This window comes from Mya arenaria, chromosome 5 (assembly GCF_026914265.1).
Source record: "Mya arenaria isolate MELC-2E11 chromosome 5, ASM2691426v1".
NCBI classification, from domain to species: Eukaryota; Metazoa; Mollusca; class Bivalvia; order Myida; family Myidae; genus Mya; species Mya arenaria.
Genome location: NC_069126.1, coordinates 73,587,985 through 73,608,158, shown reverse-complemented (window position 1 = coordinate 73,608,158; position 20,174 = coordinate 73,587,985). Strand labels below are relative to the sequence as shown.

The following is a 20,174-nucleotide window of genomic DNA, read 5'->3' as shown; positions in this document are numbered from 1 at the left end:
ACTACCGTATCTTAGGAAAAACGGAGGCTACAAGAAATTCCGACATCAAAATGAAAACTCTTTCAAAACAATCACATGTTTAAAAATCAGGTTGAAAGCCTTAAATTTTCTTAGAATGCAGAATTGAAAACATCAAGTCTTATTTTTTTCTTTACATAAACATCAAGACTTAGTACTCTTCTACCTCAAATATAACCTGTACAAATTAGACAAATTTCAAAGCCTTATATATTTGCTTAATTGTAAATATAATTATTCAGATAAAAACTTACTTTTTGCGCAAAAAACACAAACAAGGTTAAAATGCCAACCTTTTTTGTCATACACCATAATTACACTACTATTTTGATATGCTACGTTAAAGGGAGGTAATAAGATAAAAATTTACTATGATTTTAAGGCAATTTTATAGATTTGTTTTAAATAATTATGTTCTTCCCTTGTAGGTCAAGTTTTTGCGGAGGTGTGTACACATCCCCTAATGGATACATACGTTTACCTACCACTGCCTCTACTAACTATCACAACAACCAGAACTGTACGTGGAGAATCACTGTAGAGGAGGGAAAAGTTGTAGAGTTCAAGTAAGTTTGGTGTTTTTTACCATGATGTTCAATGTGTAGCTTTTACCATTGTGTTTATCTTTATTCTAAAAGCACTGTCAAGGCTGCAAGAATAGTTAATGTACTATACTTACTGATAGTGAACTCTTGTTAGTTGCACAGTAATAGTTTAAACATTATCTGTTTTACACCGATTGTGAAGAAAGTAACACTTATATAAGTCACTCTTGTTGTCATGGTATTGCGCGAAAGTGTGGTCTTGTGTTGTGGGTTAAACCAGAATACCCAGAGAAAACCCACTTGTCTCACTTGGTGACCACTAACCAAACTCAAATTTGCCCAGGCCGGAAGTTGAACCTGGGACATCTTGGTGACAAGCAAATGCTCTTACTACTTAGCTAACTGGACAACCGGTGTTTATTATATGATAAAATATTAAAAGCAATGCACAGATTTAAAGAAAGCAAGTCATGTCGTTTTCACCAATTACCAATTAACTGTATTCTGTCCACTCCATACTTGTTTTCCAATATTGCAGGTTTTATCACTTGGAACTGGAAGCCCATTCTTCATGTCAATATGATTATGTTGATTTTTATGACGGCCCCTCTCTCAGCTCACCTCTGATTGGTCGATACTGTGGTGATGTCATACCCGTCGAACAAATAAGAACATCATCAAACTCAATGACTATCAACTTTATAACTGACGCTTCGTTAACTATGAAAGGCTTTAGTGGCACATACCGAACTAGTTATGGTACAAATAAACATTTAGTTTCAATAATTTTGATAGCAACTGAATATTACACTGGTTATCCTTTTATTTAATTGCTGAAAAGTGTTAAAATTCTGTCTCCTTTTTATTCTATTTTTATGTTTAATGAACCACACCTACATTCTAATTTTTCATACCATATGTAACCATGAATGTACATGTATATGCTAAAAGAAGGATATGCACGGTATTTTATAGGTATTTTGTCTGATTCTTTTGCATGACCAGTACTTGTAACCTTGGTGAAAAAAGGCAGCTTATCTTTTGTAAACATCAGATCAGAGGCCATTTCATTAAAAGCTTTATACACTCTGTTATGTCAATAAGAATATACGGTAATTTACACAATATTTCTTCATGTTTTTGGTTACATATACAATGCATATCAATACGTATTTACATGTAACATGGACATTGTATGGCAATATCATTTATTGCATATGTTTTATAAGAACATATTATTTCAGGCCCACAGCATGGCTGTGGTGGAATACTCAACGCTACTAGCGGAGAATTTCACTCCATTGACGCCACAAATTCTGGGCAGTATGAAAACGGGCTTGATTGTCGTTGGGTTATCATGGGAGCTGATAACAAGGTCATACGGCTGAACATTGAGCCTGGATTCTGGCTTGAGCCCCATCTAACATGCCGATTTGATTTCTTGAAGGTTAGTGTATTCATTAATGGAGTTGCATGGGTAAATGTTTCGGTAAATAGCTGACTAGTCAGATTTCTCAGTCATAAAGCCTTTGCCTCTGGACACCAATTCTTTATTTAATGGGATACAGCAGCTAAGACTATTAATAACGGGATTGAGCAAATGTCACTATTATATGCACTCACATCCCTTTGGCTCAACATCCCTGAGACCGGCCAAAATACTTCGAGCTTCGCGAATTTTGAGCCTAGCGGGAATGCTTAATTAAATAGAGTAAAAATAAACTGGTCCTTTACATCAAGTTCGAGCCAAAGAGGAAATTGAGCCCAGCATTATCAAGCCAACGGTTTTCACTGTGTTTTAATATGAAGTGCTTAATGTTTTCCTTTTGAAGAGTGTTAACACCATGTAAGTGAAATTACCAAAATAAGAAGATTGAATCCAACGATTTCTGTTTTGTAAAATCAGGTTTAAATTTTTCAGCTGAATTGATTAAAGGATCTTAATCCGCACTCTCATTCCGTAGCTGTTTAATGATATTCGTTCAGTGAGTCTGCTTAGGTTTTAGTGAAGTTTTTGAGTCTGCAACCAAAAAGAACACCAAAAATGTCACCCTCTTTAATCACATATTTCCACCTGGTTAGTAATATTAATTTGAGGACAGCTGATATTGCAAAGTAGATGATAAAAAAGTTTTTCTTTTGATGTCTGAATTGATCTTAACAGTTTATTTTATAAGATAGACTTGTTTTGATGATTTTTAAGCACAAAATAAAAAATGTTATTTTATTTTATGAGAACATTAATATAGTTCAGTAAGTTAATTTGGATTGCTTTTAGTTTGTAAAAAAGTTCATTGCCTTTCGAAATCACGGAAATTCCAAAAGCCCTGTTTACCTTTAGTAGTAAATAGCAGTTCTTATTTTATTTATTTTACTGAGTTGCTCTGCTTAATTTGTGCAAAACTCTCACTTTGTTGGAAATTCCATTGCAATATAGAACAACAATACTGAGTATATCGATGCTTGTATAGCGCACGCAAAAAATATCATAAATGTTAATGACCAGGAAGGTCACTGCAGCTGCCCTTATTTCATACACGGCAAATGCAATGACGTCACACTCTACCTAGTCCTTAAGCAGTGAATACACCAATGTTAGCAGCGCTTTGATTACTTTGGTACTTTGTTTGTTTATAATTCCTGTTGGGAAGTTTAGCAAGGTTTTTCTTTGTTAATTCTGTTTTGCCGAGGTTGGTGCTGATTCGGTTGTTTAAGGGATAGCTGTAAAAAGTACAAGATGTCCAGTTGTTGAAGTTTATTTGAGAAGTAAAGGTAGCAGTAAACATGAAAAGTTACAATTCATTATTAACATAAAGTGATAACTTCATGGGGAAAACTCGCTTGATATATGAGAGTACCAAATGAGGAAAACATGCTAAGTAATTACAATATACTTGAATTAAATGAAAAAGGTATCTTTGATATAATTATATATTCAAGTTATTTACAAATCAAATAATCACTAAAAAGCATTAAATAAAATATTACATAGAAAATAAGTCAACGATCTTTATCAAATCAAATAAGAAATGTTTAAAAGAAATATACAACAAAATAGTTCTTACCTGTAAAAAGTACAAGATGTCTAGTTTATTTGAGAAGTAAAAGTAGCAGTATGGTAAGGGACAAGATTGTTGTTCCCTTATATACTGCTTTGTTGCCATAAAACAGTATCCATGGCACCTCAACAACTGACCCATCTTGATGGTACATGTTCTGTTGCTTATGTAGTTAACATAGCAAGTTGAAACGAAAATGTCATAAAAATCTCTTTTCAATTGTATTTCAAAGGTTACTAGCCATGATTTTCTTATTAGGTTTTATTGTAAAAACTTTGATATTGGTTTATTACTTTACAGTGACAAAGGTGGTCTAATGTTGCTTATTGTTGACTGTTTTATAATTGTTTACCTTGTATACAAATAGCTAAAGAAGATATACAACAATGAAAATCAATTACATTGTCAAATATGGAAAACATAAACTGTGCAAATTTGGTTAAAATAAAATGTGCATTTAATAGTAATATATACAGATATTATTGATAATCAAAGAACATATCAGCTATACTAAAACATAGAGACATAAAAACTGAAACAAAACTAACTCTAAAATATAGTAAACACACACATACATAAAACAAATATTATGTCACATAAGGGTGGTCTGAAATTGGAACTTGACGCTAAATTTAGAATCAATTTGTTATGGCAGCCATGGGCATAGTTTGGCTAAAAATGATGCGTAGGCAGATTTCTTAGTGTGTTCAGGGGCATTTTGGTGTATAGTTCCTACTGGTAAAGATATTTTATAGTACACCAATTTTCTTCTATTTTACTTGTACTATAAATATAAATGGCATTTTTTCTTCAAATTTTCAAAAATAATATGTAGACCATGGCCTAAGTGGTCTTAAAGAAGCAAGGCTCTTGGTATCGTTGCTACAATTAACAATAGTATTACTTCTCACCATTGTGTTCTTTCACCACAAGATCTATGATGGTATGACGATGGACGACCCTCTGGTTGGTACATACTGCGGTACAGAATTTCCAGCGGAAGTCATCTCCACCTCGAACGTGATGCTTGTTCAATTCTACACTGATTTCTCCGTTGTGGGACCTGGGTTTAATGCCACATACACACAGCAGGATGGTATGTGATGAAGTTTTTCAGAGTTGATTTACACTTAATGAGGCCAGATTGTGTTCACTGGATTTTCTCTTTATTAGCTCTACTGGCCAGAGGTCAGAAGAGCTTTTTTGATGGCGCTGTGTCTGTTGTCTGTATGTCTGTAACCAATTGCTTGTGAACACCATACAGTCGTCAGTTTTGAATGTATCTTAATCAAACTTATACAGTAGTTAGATATCACTGCGAGCTCAGTTCCTTTTTTAAATCAGCCAGATCTGCATAGCAGCAGTATCTTCTATGGTTTTTACAGAAAGTTTTGTCTTAATGTAGAAGTTTTCGGTTGGCCTGAAAGCAAAAGTATTTCTTAGTGAGACAACCTTATACAGAGAGTTGTTTTTTTATTGTAGTATTTCTTGCCCTTTTTGAAACATGGTTTACTGATTACCTCCCTTTGAATTTGAGTTCTGTATATAACCAGAGAGTGATGCCAGTAGAGCATAGGGCCTCTTGTTTTCTGTAAAACTTCATTGACATATTTTTAACAACAATCCTTAGTACTGTGCAAATGAAAACCCATACACTACTGACATTCAATTGCCACAAACCAATAATAATTATAACATAAGGATAGTTATAATTATAATACACACACTGGCATTAATTACATGTAAAATACAAATGAATAGGAAAGGAATGTTGCATTTACTGAAACTATTGACTGAGAACATTAATACTATTCAATGGATACAATGAATTTATAAGTGAAATGGAAGTATTTATCCATATTTATCAAATATGCTTTAATTTTATAATGCTGTACAAAGTAAAAATTGGCACTTCTGTTAATTATTTTAGTTTAGAAAAATGAAATCTTTATAATAATTATATAAATAAATGCATTGTAAAATAAATCTCACCGTTGCTTGGTAATGACAAATTATTAATGTTTCAGCTTTATGTGGAGGAGCATTTTCATCGTCATCAACTCCAGCTAGGATTACCTCCCCTGGTTATCCAAACGCTTTCCGCCAGGATGTGCGATGCCGCTGGACCGTCGATGCACCTTCTGATACAGACCATGTGACAATTACCGTGGCCAACCTAAATCTTATGGCCACTAACACTTGTATGGCGGAATATCTGGAGCTGAGAGATTACCCACTGGTTAGTGTTTTAGAATGAAGTGCAAAGACAATTTGAACATTTTATTTGAAAAAGCAAACATGATTCAGTCCTCTTAAAATTATTGTTACTAATCAAAGGATGAACAAATTATAAAAACACCATTTTGACTCGACTTTGTATGGCTCGAAATCCTCGTTGGCTCAAACTGGATGTAAAGGACCGATTTCTATATACTGAATGTAAGCATTCTCACTTGGCTCGAATTTTCCAAGGTTCAAGGTATTTTTGCCAGTCCCTGGGAGTTTGAGTCAATGGAGTTAGACTAATTAGTTAATATATTTTAAATTTTTAAGTTAAATTCTGGGTATTAAAGTGTGTCCTTTACAAACTAAAATATGGTACTTTTTTGCATAGATTTTGAATTCAAATCATTTAACTTGATCTAGTGATCCATTTTTGCTGTGAAGTCTTAAGCATTTGCAGGTTGATTATGATATAAAGTAATAGGTGCACAAAACTATGCCTGAGACTCTCAGTTTTTGTTCCCATGTTTTGAAGTATGTGAGTCCAAAAGATGCATTCAAGCATGTTTCTAAATGAATCACTAGTCACGCTTAAAGTTGTAAATGGTATCAGGGCAGTCTATCCTTAATAGCTCTAATAAAGCAAGCTGTGAATACTTAAAAATTTCATACAAAAATAGTAAATTTTCTTTCACATCTTGTAGGGTGTACGAGGCAGGGTTGTCCATTTCTGTGGAAGCACAACACCCCCTGTATTTGAGTCTTATGGCAGGACTATGCAGATCAACTATGCAATAACAAGCAGCAGCCGCAGTACAGGATTCTCCTTGACTTATCAGACTACTAGTATGTTATAATCTTTTTCAATATTATTTACTTGTATGTCATTTTTAAAGAAGATTGGGCATATAGATTTTCATATGTCTTTTGTTCAATCGATTAGTTAGACAGTTGGTACATGTAGGTACACCATGCCTGTCCACATAATATTTAAAAAACAGGTTGACATAGCACCATAATGGTTCAATGCTATTTTTGGGCTGTCCTTGACCTGTAGATGACCTTTGTTGATTTTGGGGTCAGAAGGTCAAGATCAACAGGTTTTTTTAGGAAGGACCATAGATATTCCTGCTATTTTGCCGTTGAACAGTTAATGAACTGTTTTGTTTTTGAGTCAGTAGGTCGAAGATCAAGGTTATGGTCAACAGTGTTATGAAATCTTTGTCTGCACAATAACTCAAGAATCGTTTGACATTAAACCCCCAAAACATGACCATGAATTTTTAGGTTGTCGACCATTTAATGGAAAGTTTTAGGTTTCCCTTGAGAAATGTACGACCCCTATAGTTTTGGAGGGTCAAGGTGAAAAATTAGTGTTTACTATATGCACACATCATGCCAGATTATTAATTGAGCCCTAAGTTGCCAAGGCCCTACCATCAGAATGTGAACTGTATATTTACTTGAATTGCACCCCAGGTTCAGATACAGTTAACTCTGTTTTAATGCCGTTTTGTAATTCCCCAGGTTGCAATAGGACCTATTCAGGCACATCAGGCCAGATATTTAGTCCAGGATGGCCCGGAGCCTACCCACAGAATGTAAACTGTAGATTCAACTTGCAAACTCCTCCTGGGACGACCATCTCTCTGTACTTCAACTCTTTTAAAGTGGAACAACATACTAGCTGCAATTTTGATTATCTAGAGGTAAGTTAGTGATCACTTTGGATCAGGGACTATATTCAATGAACATCGTAGACTAATCGTCTTATACACTCATCTTAATCTAAGAAGTTAAGGTATGGTCAAAGCCTTGGTGTTGTTATCAGTGTTGTCATAAAGAAAAACCTTAAAATTTAACTCAAATACCGTACACAAGTCATGTTACTAGAGGTAATATGCACATGTATAGCAAGGCCCATAACTCTGATTTTAACAATGTTGAGTTATTAATTGTCCATCTGGAAAAAAAAACAACAACAGTGGTTGGCGATCCATCAGTGGCGCTCTTGTAACGGGTTTTTATTACTTTGGTTTACCATAGACAAATAAAGACCAAGCCCAATTTGTCTCAAGTCCCTTATAGGGAGATCAAACTAAGCACACTGTTTTGTTTTGGTATAATTTGTGTAATATTTTGATTTTGAACAGTTCTGAGACTTTTATGAGAATCATTATGAACTATTTTTTGTAGTCCAATTAAGTTTTTACAAGTAACTTGGCTAAATGAACTAAGAAATTTAAGTTTGTAAGGCTTACCGTAAAACATTTTGAGAAATTGGGGCCACATTTTCATGGAGCATTCAGCCAATAAGTAATGTCAAATAGCTCTTTTCATACTCCTTATGAAATAAATAAGCTACAACAAACGCATTAGTGGTACGTTTCCACAACATTATATGTTTTTCCCCTTAGAATTTAAAATGGCATTCTCGCACAGATGTTTCAGCCATTTGTGAAACAATTAGAAAGTTGAATGTTTCACAAATGATATATGAAATAAGTTTATTCATAGCATAAAGATAACTGTGGCATGCTTATTGAAGATCTTGAATAGAACAAGCCCTGGGGTGACGCAAATCAGGAAGTTGTGTGGATGGGTTCTACCAGAGCCTGTGTTTGCGGCTACGAACAACCTGGTTTTCAACTTTGTAACTGACTCTTCAGTAACCCACCCTGGTTATGACATCACATATACAGCATCTACTCAAGGTTGGAATGATTGCTTTAGTTGTATCACCTTAACCTTGTTTAGCGTAGACTGCATGTTGTAATGCTTTTGTTTCCCATCAATAAATTTCTAATGACATGGTATGTATATTGGTCACTGTCAGTAAATGACCAGTATTAATTTTGAGGACAGTAGGTCAAAGGTCGAGGTCAGGGTGACCTGACAAGAAAACTGATGGAAGCTAACGACAGGCAACACCAGTGGTCGCGGAAATTCTAGTTTTAGTCATGATTGTCATGCTGATTATTTTATTGTTCAAATGTGCATTTGTTTCAAGATGTTTCTTGACAACATTTAAAGATGCTGTTTACCATATTTATTTCCTTAAAAAATACTTGTCATCAAATTGATATGTTTTTGTATAAGTCGCTGTAGGTTTAGCATAATTGCTTCATATCAGCTTCAACATAGCTGTCTTTACAATTAAGCTTTAGGAAGTAAGCTTCATATATATATATATATATATATATATATATATATATATATATATATATATATATATATATATATATATATATATATATATATGAAGCTTACTTCCTAAAGCTTAATTATACATATATACATATGTATGTATGTATACTATTATCCCCTTCAGGGTTGGGATGTGGTGGCACGTTCACTGGTATCAATGGAAGCTTAACAAGCCCCGGTTACCCTGGCAACTACACGCAGGCCAGCACGTGCACATGGTCAATACAGGTGCCCAACAGACGTGTAGTCACACTCACATTCACTGATATGCGAATGTTTGATCCAGTCAACTGCGCTACAGATTATGTGATTGTTTATGATCAGGAGAACCAGTTTGGTCGATTCTGTGGTGATGTAAGTATAATTAAACTATATAAAAGTATTTTTTTATTGTTTTATTGAGTCAGTATTTTTAATATTGTGTGTTTTGAAAAATTGGATATATAGCAGTGTTAAACTATATTGAGCCCTTTCAATGAAAAGTTATTTTCTTACGTCTCGTTCCATTGGTAAAAAAATTCTAACCTCTTCTAATCACTCTCCTGTTTTTTGTTATTGCCGAATTACCTAGAGTCAAAACTTGGGGGAATGATGTTCAGGTGATGAAGTTGTGCACCTGTTGTTTTTTTTGCAGCTGCACATAGTATATCAAGAGTAATGGCTTTGAATAAGCAAATATTGGCATTATTGGACATGTTGAACTTGTGGCAATCATAACTGTATACTATTTGTTATACACTCATGAGACTTTTCAAGAAGGTATTTGATGTTATAGATTATGGAACTCATAATTTTGATGAACATTGATGGAGAAGTGTCGAAATAATGGCCCTCGCTTTTGTGACAAACGAGGCATATGGTGGCATCTGTGTACAATGGACACATTTCTGGCTCATTTCTAGGAAAAATGGCATCCCTAAATGAAGTCAATTTTTTTTTTCTTCCCAATCAAAAGGGCCCAGACCCCCTATCCCAATATGTGGAAATAAACACAGCAGTTTGATACTGGTTCCTATCATAAGACTTATTAAAATAGGAACATGGAATAGCCCATTATTTGTTCAGCATATATACACAAACTGTGGAAAAGCTTAGAATGAATTATAATTTTTAGGTTTGGATGTTTCAATAAAATGTTCTCTGTTTTTAGGAAGTGCCTGCTGCTTTGACCACCAGTAGTAACCAGGCGTCCATCAAGTTTGTCTCTGATGGGCAGGGCTCTTCTATCGGCTTCAGGGCAACTTTCACTAGCTAGATGCCCATCATATTCAGTGTTCAGAGACTGATTAACCGTCACACATGTATCAGACATTCTAGTCATTCAGGAAAACCTACATTGAAAGTTGAGTTAAAAGAACAGAAGAAGAAATACACATGTGTAATTCTTGTTATATTTCTTCATGTACGTAGAAACCTTGACCAACATGATGCTTGTCCTAGAGCATATGTATTTTGGGGAACAACATATTGTATGAGATATACTTTTGTACGAGACATATCCATGTGGTACTGAAGAAAAGGGACAGCTTAGGATATTTTTCATCAGAGTACATACAAAAGAAACTTTAATGTAAATGTTACATTCCATTTAAATGAATAGCTTCTTTGTGCTTATAATAATAATTTAAGAATGTGTTTCTCTAGTTATACCATACATTTTAATTATATGTGAGTTTGTATTATAAAATGTTAGTAAATTTATGTTTCTCAGTTTTTATAGTATTACTATGTGCAATATTTAAACTTACATTCCAACGTAAATTTACTTACATGGACTTTTGTAAAATTGATATTTATCTACATTCATTGTAAACGTAAATAAACGATAACCAAACAAATTCATGTGTTAGATGTTATAAATACATGCATTGTGATTGGGTTATTCAAAAATGATTCAATATACATGCACATTGTATAATACAATAACTGGGGAGTAAATACATGTACAATAACCATTTGGAGTATTTACAATAGCCATTGGGAGTACATGTACAATAACCTTTGGGAGTATTTACAATAGCCATTGGGAGTTTGTACAATAGCCATTGGGAGTATATGAACAATAGCCATTGGGAGTATATGAACAATAACCATTGGGAGAATATGTACAATAACCATTGGGAGTATATGTACAATAGCCATTGGGAGAATATGTACAATAAACACTGGGAGTATATGTACAATAACCATTGGAAGTATATGTACAATAACCATTGGGAGTATATGAACAATAACCATTGGGAGAATATGTACAATAAACATTGGGAGTATATGTACAATAACCATTGGAAGTATATGAACAATAACCATTGGGAGAATATGTACAATAACTTTTGGGAGTATATGCACAAAAACATTGGGAGTATATACAATTACCATTTGGAGTACAGTAACCATTGGGAGTATATGTACAATAACCGTTTGGAGTATATACAATATCCATTGGGAGTACGTATATGTACATTTACCATTGGGAGTAAGTACAATTACACGAATACTGGTGCTTTAAGATTAAGATTGTTTTGATGGATATAATTGTAAATGTGTTTAAAAAGAATGCGTTTCATGACCTTTCCAACAAAACTTATCAAAGATATCGGTCTATACACCCTTTCAATTAATCCCTAAATTGACACATAAGAGTTGCGCCCCTTACCGGAAATGACGTAGGTTGAAGATTAAAAACTTCCCGATACGGTGATTTCTGCTTTGGTCATCGCTGGACATTATAGGAAATCAATCGTATTCGCTGTATATCTTGTCGAATTTGGTGAGTGTGTTACTTTTATTTTGCTAGTATATTATTCTGACAATGAACCACGTCTCAAAATAAGATTAATACTGTATTTTATCAGAAATCCCGTCATCGATGTGGATTGTGGATTTCGGATAGTTTCTTGACTATTTCTTTTCCATTTGGATTTAATCGAAATAAATTGAATAATTTTGAGTGAAGCGGGTTTTGTTTTTTGGAGAAATATGTTCGATCACCCTTTTTATATAGTGGCATTCCATTTGCGGGTTTCCATTTTGTAAGATGTACACATTCTCGAATCGATCTATTAAAAATAATACAGAGTGGAATACAAACGGAAGATGAGGTATTCTTTAGCATTCTAAGACTTATTTAGTCGGGTCCACTAGCTTTATTAATATCAAGATTATCAAGGATGTCTTCTTCTTCGGTTTCAATAATGTTAATGTGGCTTAGTTCACTATTTGTCTTTATGTTTAAGTTTGGTAAAGGCACATTTTCATCGTCGATATTCGAAATTGAAACGAAATAGTTATCAAGGGAATTTGCCTTCTCTGAATCAGTGAAAGAGTAATAGTTATCAAAATTTGGCAATGGTGTTACTACATTGCTCTTGTTTCTGTTCTGTTTCACAAGCATTCGAACAGTTTTCCAATACAGCCGAGGATTGGATGAATTAAACTCAATTATTTTGTCCTCCAGGTTACTAAAAATTATAGTTCCTTTCATAAATGTTCATGTTTCAGTCGTTGTTTTTGTAAAACATCAATACATTTTATTTGCTTTTCTTCAATATTCACAAAACCGCGTCAATTTACCATCACCTGACACTCGTTAATCAAACTCAAACTAACGTCAGGCGGTTAAACTTTCGCGCCAAAATGCCACGTGACTACACAAAGGGCGGAGTTAGACGTAGTGGGTCAACTTAGTGCGGACACCAAATAAGTTAAAGTTCATTTTTGAGATCTACAGAAAAAGGTACGAGCTTCCTCGTCATGCAGCCTCGCCGCGCTTGCTCCATGAACGCGCAGACCTCCGTAATATCACCAAAGTTTATTTTTTATTTCAATATAAGGGTAATAAAACAATGAAGACGTCCAAAGGGCACCATAAAGGACTACAAATAGTTAAAACCTAAGTAACGCCCCATCTTATGTCAAACCTGGATCTGCCCCTAGGAATGTACTGTTATATTTATGTGACCGTTTTAAATGCATTATTATGTTCAACTCACTCGACTTTGATGATCATTTCAAAAAACATGATTATTTCTGTATAGTTAAAAAGCATTAACATTTATAAATGAGTATTCAGTTAATAGCTTCGTAACCACCAGTTCCAAAGTTAAAACGCACCAAAATATCACTTATATTATTTTATCCATTCATAAATCATATGTTTTTGTTGAGCCCGCTTGCGTTGAGCTAGACATAGCCTTATCACAATGGCAGATCTAAGTGCGTGCGCCCGTGGGTCTTGCGTCCGGAATGAACCTTGTCCGGGCTGTATCTTGACTATGCATTTATATTATTTTCAAAATAAAACCTTGCCATGAAGGTTCACCATTATGAGCTGGGATGTCTCGCATGAGACCAAGGTCTGTACCTCAAAGGTCGAGATCACGCTGAAAGGTCAAAAGTTAAAGCTGCACTCTCATCGATTTATCATTTTTACAACTTTTTTTATTTTCTTGTCTTGGAAAGAGCAAAATTTTGCGTAAATATCTGCAAACTAATGATATTAGATTGCTGAAAAAAATCAGATCATAGTTTTAATATTTCCTTTTCGAAACTTAATGTTTTATGGCTTGTCATGCTAAGTTTATTTAGAACAACACAGCACTGCCAGAATTTTTTTTCATCAATTAAATTGAAATAATCACTCGCAATCAAAATGCGGGCAAATTAAATATCTTTGCTCACACACGATTTAAGATTATATCAAGAAGAATGCATAGTCTTGGAAAGTTTGAAAGAAATTAGTGAAAGAATTTAGGAAATTATCAGTTATTACTTGTCTAAGAAAGGGAAACATCACATTTCTGACAATTATCTTCTTCTGGTCATGAAAGTTGGCAGAAAGTTACAAAGTGATTTACCGCACAAGTAAATATTTTTTATTTAACAAACAAACAAACTCTATACAAAATGGAGGTAAAAACTAATGACACAACATCGCAACACATGTTTCATTCCTGATTAACGTTTTTGAGCAGAAAACCTTTTCATTATTTAGAAACAGCTGCCTTGACCGTGACCCCGACAACCGGAAACGCAAACCCTGGAGGGGCTTCTCCATATTATCCTGTAAGCTTATGACGCACATAACCAGCCACCCTTACGACAGCACATATTCAACAAAAACGTGGTTTATGACTTTAACACATTAATTAAAATAATTGAGTCTACTTCTGTTCATTAATTCGTTTTCACCGTTCTTTTCAAGTATCATTGTTATTATCTCACCAACAAACAATGGATAGTATTGATCAATCGCTCTCGCTGCAATGAATGAATAATGTGACCGCAGAAGCCACATGCAACACAGGTGGTTTATATGAATAATCAAAGCAACAACGTATGCGATGTATTGTTTAATAAACATAAATTAAAAACGTGAGTATTTACAATGATGAAGCAAATTAATATATCAAAGACATCAGCGAGTAATCAATTGCACATGAAGTGGGAAAGGTGAACAGACGATAAGTAGGAAAAGGTGTTGCTTCTTTAAGAAAGATAGATCCTTTATAATATTTGAAGATGCACTCTTAATCCCAGATAAGATTTACCACAATTAATAGTATTGTTTTAATATTCCAAAAAGGATTAATAGAAGTTGAAAACAATGGTTCTCATGAAGGATACCGAGTTTGATTTGAAAGAAATGAGCATAAAGCACGGTATTTCTACCTTATGAGACTATAGAAGACCACAGTAAATCTTTTAGCATTCACCAATCATTTAATAGTTTTGCGCTTTCTGCTATTAAATACGCGTTACAATCTTGTTATCAGTAATTAATATTTTCCATAAATGCATTATTTAGTAAGTAGTTAAAGGTTCATCAGTCGAAATAGATGTTTGTTATACATGTGTATGTATTGATTTTGAATAAGAGTGTCACTTTAACAACAAACATGAGACAAACTATCCTGTTATTTCACTGTCTAACGATGTCATTTAGAAACTGGCTGCTAAATTCCTGGAGCTCTACTTTCCTGACTGGATCTGTTGTTGATACCTGCTGTTGGACGGATCTCAATAAAACCCAAAGGAATACCCGGGGATACCTGGATATCTGCGTTTGAGGATGCACTGGGATCACCTATGGAATGTATGTTAAGAACGGTATCATCTTTGGGTATTGCTTCTAACAACTCGCTCACGAGTATGTTTTGTTCTATGTCAGGTTGGCTAGGGTTTTGTAATAGTTGGTCAGGTGATACTTTATCTGGTAAAACTGTGTCTTTAGAAAATGGCTCCAGACTTGCGCTATGTTGAAAGACGTCATTCGCCTGAGGCACGGGGTGTATGCCGTGGGAATTGGCTAACGGCATTTCTGTCAAGGCAATTGAATCCGGCTGATTTTGATTCGGCATAGCAAGACGTGATGGTCCGTGTCTTTTCCCCACTGGTACAAAGTCCTGTGTCATTTCCGTGTTCAATTCAACTGTTATATCTTTATTAGGATTGAGTGCATCGCTGGATATTGCAGGCGGCTCTGCTTGTATACTGTTCACTGGCAGGGGGTCCTGTACGTTTGCACTTCCCAATCTAGCTATCCTACCTTCGTTGGGTGTGATCTCATTAATGCTTGGAGATATGATACGTACACGTGTTATTGGACTTTCAACTGATTCTAGTAGATTACTTGTCATACCTTCAATTGTTGAAGCTCCAACTCCACTATTCCTAGGTATTGGAACATTGTTTTGACCTCCAAAAGGATCTTTACCTAATAAAGACTTACTAACCATGTTATTTTGAGCTCGCCGGAATGATGGCATTGATATTCCTGCACCAAGTAATTGGTGTTGCTCTTTTGGGATACGGGGGGATTCTAAGCCGTTAGCAATGATGTTTGGGTCGCCAACTATGTTTGAAATACCCATTCGTACTGAATCTGGTTGTGTATGAATGATATCATTATTGATATTTGTCTCAACAAAAGCTTGTCCTCCTGGTCCGGCAGGAATCGTCCTTTTTGTGTTCATACATCTTATTTGGGTACATCGAATGATAATGGTTTGTCTACAGGAGTCACACTTTACAGTTGAAGTTCCAGAAACCTTCGAATATCCTGATAACACTGCAATAGAATTAAACAAAATACATCGGCCCAGTTTCTCAAAAAAATGTCCACCAGAAATCCTACAAACAATTATGTGACCCAATTACACATGCACCTTAAAAGAATTTTTTTTAACACTGAGTTACTTATTTTAGAAAGTTTACCATTTGTAACTTGTAATCAGTATGTTTGAGATAAGAATTAATTCAATTACCGTTATAACAGGTACATATACTCACACTTTGTTCTATTTTGTTTTAAAAACTGTCAAATGTCTTAATGTGCTAGCTAAGTAGCTATATTTACTATTTCTCTCATCCTCAATACCTTCAATATGTTTTACTGAGAGTATAAATCAATATGCTTATATAGTGAAATCATTGATACCTCAGTGGTTTTACCAGTGGTTGCGAATTCGGATTTCAACCAAATAGTCTTATCAATCCAACCAGGGATGGATGGATGGATTGATAGATGGATGGATGGATGGATGGATGGATGGATGGATAATGGATGGATGGATGGATGGATGGATAATGGGATAATGGATGGTTGGATAATGGATGGATGTATACTGGATGGTTGGATGGATAGTGATTGGATGGATGGATGGATGGATGGATGGATGGATGGATGGATAATGGGATAATGGATGGTTGGATAATGGATGGATGTATACTGGATGGTTGGATGGATAGTGGATGGATGGATGGATGGATGGGTGGATAATGGATGGTTGGATGGATAGTGGATGGATGGATGGATGGATGGATGGATGGATGGATGGATGGATAATGGGATAATGGATGGTTGGATAATTGATGGATGTATACTGGATGGTTGGATGGATAGTGGATGGATGGATGGATGGATGGGTGGATAATGGATGGATGGATGGATGGATGGATAGTGGATGGATGGATGGATGGATGGATGGATACGGGTAGATGGATGGATGGATGATGGATGGATGGATGGATGGATGAATGGATAGATGGATAGATGGATGGATGGATGGAGGTGGATGGATGGATGGATGGATGGATGGATGGATGGATGGATGGATGGATGGATGGATGGATGGATATATTCTGTAAAAGCTCTCCCTTGAGCTATGGCGGACGGTATGACATTGGCCTACTAGATATATTGTACGGAAAATATTGAGAATCTACTGACGATAAATACAGTTATTGCACTGACCGTGTAAATATGCACATATGACAGCTAAAATACACGGGGCTACTTACATTAAATCCAACGAGGACTAATAAATCACTTATGACACAAATAGCTACCAATTTAACTTACTGTTTCCGGCGTCTAGCAAATTGCCCGTGCTTTGTGTACGTTGAACATGTCTCAGCTGTATCGGCCTGGAAGATCCCAGTGAACCAAACCTGACCGTGCCTTGCCGTTGCTGTACTAGTGGACCTGTTGCCCTTGATGTCTGATGATTCGGTACATAGATACGAGACATTATTTGATTCCCTGAACGTGAACGTTGTGACATTAGCGGTACGTTTGGTGACACAAAATGGGTTCCCGTAGTTGAAGAGCTAGATACTGACTTCAATGTAAAACGCGCTGGAACTACCGCATGATTTGGATTTCCGGCGGATGATCCTGCACTTTGTTTCAGTTGATTCAATGAGATGTCGTGTGGATATTGCAAGTTGGTTCTAGCAGGGAGGTCCAGTTGCGCTTGAACTGCATTGAACGTAGGTCGTGACAGTCTTAACTGTGGACTTGCTTGATGATTAAATCGTCGCACATGGTTTGCCGTGTTGATCACAGTCGATAGTAAAGAATGTCTGTTGGAAGGAACATTACCCTTGGTCAGCGGTAGTTTCGAAATAAGCACAAACACTATTGCTGATATCCAATTTGTTACTCGCAGTTTCATTATTGTTTATATTATATATATGACACAGTATTTCAATCACAAATTTCGAATATATTGTATGTTGTAGAGTTTATTCAACGGTGTTAAATGGACACACGAGACACCATTGATGGCAGTATGCGTTCTACGATTGAACAAGTCTGTTTCGAGCCTTTTTCGTGCATTAGATATGAAGTCAAATTTTTGTCTTCATATTTTTAATATAAAGCACCATCACGTTCATGTTCGACCGTGTATTTAATTGATTATTAATTTGTATTTAACGTAACGTAAAACCGTTCATCATCTATATATAGCTATAAATTACACGCATTGCATTTCCTTATTTTGCTTCTCATTTGCCAACATATTGCAAGTCATTAGTTGACCACAAAATATGATTGTTTCTGTATGTTTGAGAATGTCAAATAAAATAGGAAAGAAAACGCGAAATACCGACATGTTTTTTCCGCATACATGAATGGTACAAGGCAGTTTACTTTTTCTTTAAAGGTACACATGCATATAATACGATCTAGAAATTGCTAAATAGTACTTGTGTATGTAACAATCTTTAACCACGTAGATATTATCCAAATTGAAATTAAGAACTGATAAAAAGCACAACGGTTAAGATAGGAATGATAATATACGACCACTGGCTATTATTATCGAAATTAAAATAAAGAAATGATAAAAAGATCGTGTAGCGGTTAAGATATGAATATTATATACGACCATTGGCTATTTTTTTGTTCGCTATCATTATCTGAATACAGTGGCTATACGTTGTCATGATTTAGATGACCAAATAATGAAATTATGATCTTATTTAAAAGGTAGAGTAAGTGTATAGTTTGGTGTAGACTTTGTGATCCTCAATGTAAAATATATCTGTCTGTTGTCAATATTTTCTACGTACTAAGCAACGATAATATCATATATATATAACAATGTTAACGCATGACCGATATTAGTTGATATGGGCAGTTTAGAACATAATAATGAGAAGTTAATGACGAGCAGTTAATTATGAGAAATGTAAATGAGTAATAAAAATATGAATAAACACTACGATATCGATCCAACATCGGAATATCTGAAAATATTTCCTTTTTGTCACTTTGCTTTGCAATATGGCTATTTGGTAAAAAAATCGATTTATTGATATTTCTTTTACATTTTATATTTAAGTATACATAAAGTAAACGACAGCCTTTGAACATATCAGCGATTTCCACCACGCAACACATAATCGTTATCTTAGTAAACAGACTACTTCATACTTGAAATACACTGAAATATATTTCATAACAGACTGGAGAATTGAAAATCGGGTCGTTCGAAACATCGGTTCCCTCGAGGTTTAGGCTCGGTCCCGGCGACTTCGAGCGATCGCAGTTTTACTGTATCATATATGTAAATTCGAACAAGAAGTGCCTCTCGGAGTAGTTTTTGTCCAGACAGGGAAGACTGAATACAATATCATAGTTCTTCTGACCCTTCATTTTAATATGGATTATCTTGTCAACATAATTCGTCAAGGTGAAATACAAGCTAGATATAATATAGCATGCCTTTAATTAGGGGAACAGTGCGTTTGAATTTTAATTGTAAACTTGTAACTAGTTTTTTTTTAGCTCATTATCGTATGAAATGGTTAAGTTAATAACATTAAACAAAAACACATTAACCACATAATTTGTTTCCTTTTCTGTATGGTTATCATGACTTTTGACGTTTGTCTGAGCATTCTATTAAATCGATCTGAAATGTCTTAAAGCATTTGATGATTGTGTTGTTTAACCAATCAATTAACATATATGCATATTTATACAGAAGGGAATTCTTGTTAATGATGTATAAGTTTTTAGAATGAAATTCAATTAAATAATTAGTATTTCTAAAACTTTTGCAGAAGCATTATGTTCTAGCTTGCACAGTAGATTTATTCCGGTAGTATTAATATATGACTCTATTAAAAGGCAAATTTAACTCGCACAACATAAATCTTCGATAAAAAATGTTAAGAAAACGACTTATTGAACAAAATGCTATTCATTATGAAATTATATGGAGAAGTTTGAAAGAGTATTGTAACAGCAAACATTTAATATTTACATTTGTGACGATATTATGAGTGAACCGAACGGATGGATATTAATTACTATTCATGACAAAACACA

General features: G+C 34.8%; 2 protein-coding genes across 2 annotated transcripts in view; one reads left to right on the top strand and one right to left on the bottom strand.

The window, feature by feature from the left end:
- The window catches only part of LOC128235945 (cubilin-like), a 103,844-nt gene extending 93,026 nt beyond the window's left edge, over positions 1–10,818 (top strand). The window contains exons 59-68 of the mRNA XM_052950732.1: positions 447–584; positions 1,102–1,322; positions 1,808–2,010; positions 4,556–4,718; positions 5,650–5,861; positions 6,550–6,691; positions 7,373–7,554; positions 8,394–8,559; positions 9,177–9,406; positions 10,203–10,818. Of these exons, the coding sequence (XP_052806692.1) occupies positions 447–584; positions 1,102–1,322; positions 1,808–2,010; positions 4,556–4,718; positions 5,650–5,861; positions 6,550–6,691; positions 7,373–7,554; positions 8,394–8,559; positions 9,177–9,406; positions 10,203–10,307 (1,762 nt within the window). The 3' untranslated portion in view covers positions 10,308–10,818. The remainder of the gene's footprint in view (positions 1–446; positions 585–1,101; positions 1,323–1,807; positions 2,011–4,555; positions 4,719–5,649; positions 5,862–6,549; positions 6,692–7,372; positions 7,555–8,393; positions 8,560–9,176; positions 9,407–10,202) is intronic.
- Positions 10,819–14,390: 3,572 nt separating this feature from the next.
- On the bottom strand, positions 14,391–18,264 carry LOC128234232 (uncharacterized). Its single transcript, XM_052948336.1, has 2 exons — positions 17,415–18,264; positions 14,391–16,121 (listed from the first exon to the last, which is right to left on the bottom strand). Exons 1-2 carry the CDS (start codon positions 18,007–18,009, stop codon positions 15,007–15,009), a joined length of 1,710 nt encoding a protein of 569 aa, XP_052804296.1. The 5' UTR covers positions 18,010–18,264; the 3' UTR covers positions 14,391–15,006.
- Positions 18,265–20,174: the final 1,910 nt, after the last annotated feature.

What these genes read in the sequence shown, in the direction of transcription:
- LOC128234232 (XM_052948336.1), bottom strand. Translation starts at nt 18,009, where the DNA reads ATGAAACTGCGAGTAACAAATTGGATATCAGCAATAGTGTTTGTGCTT. An exon ending in TTTGCTAGACGCCGGAAACA is followed by an intron (nt 16,122 to 17,414) that starts GTAAGTTAAATT and finishes ATTCTATTGCAG; the next exon opens with TGTTATCAGGATATTCGAAG.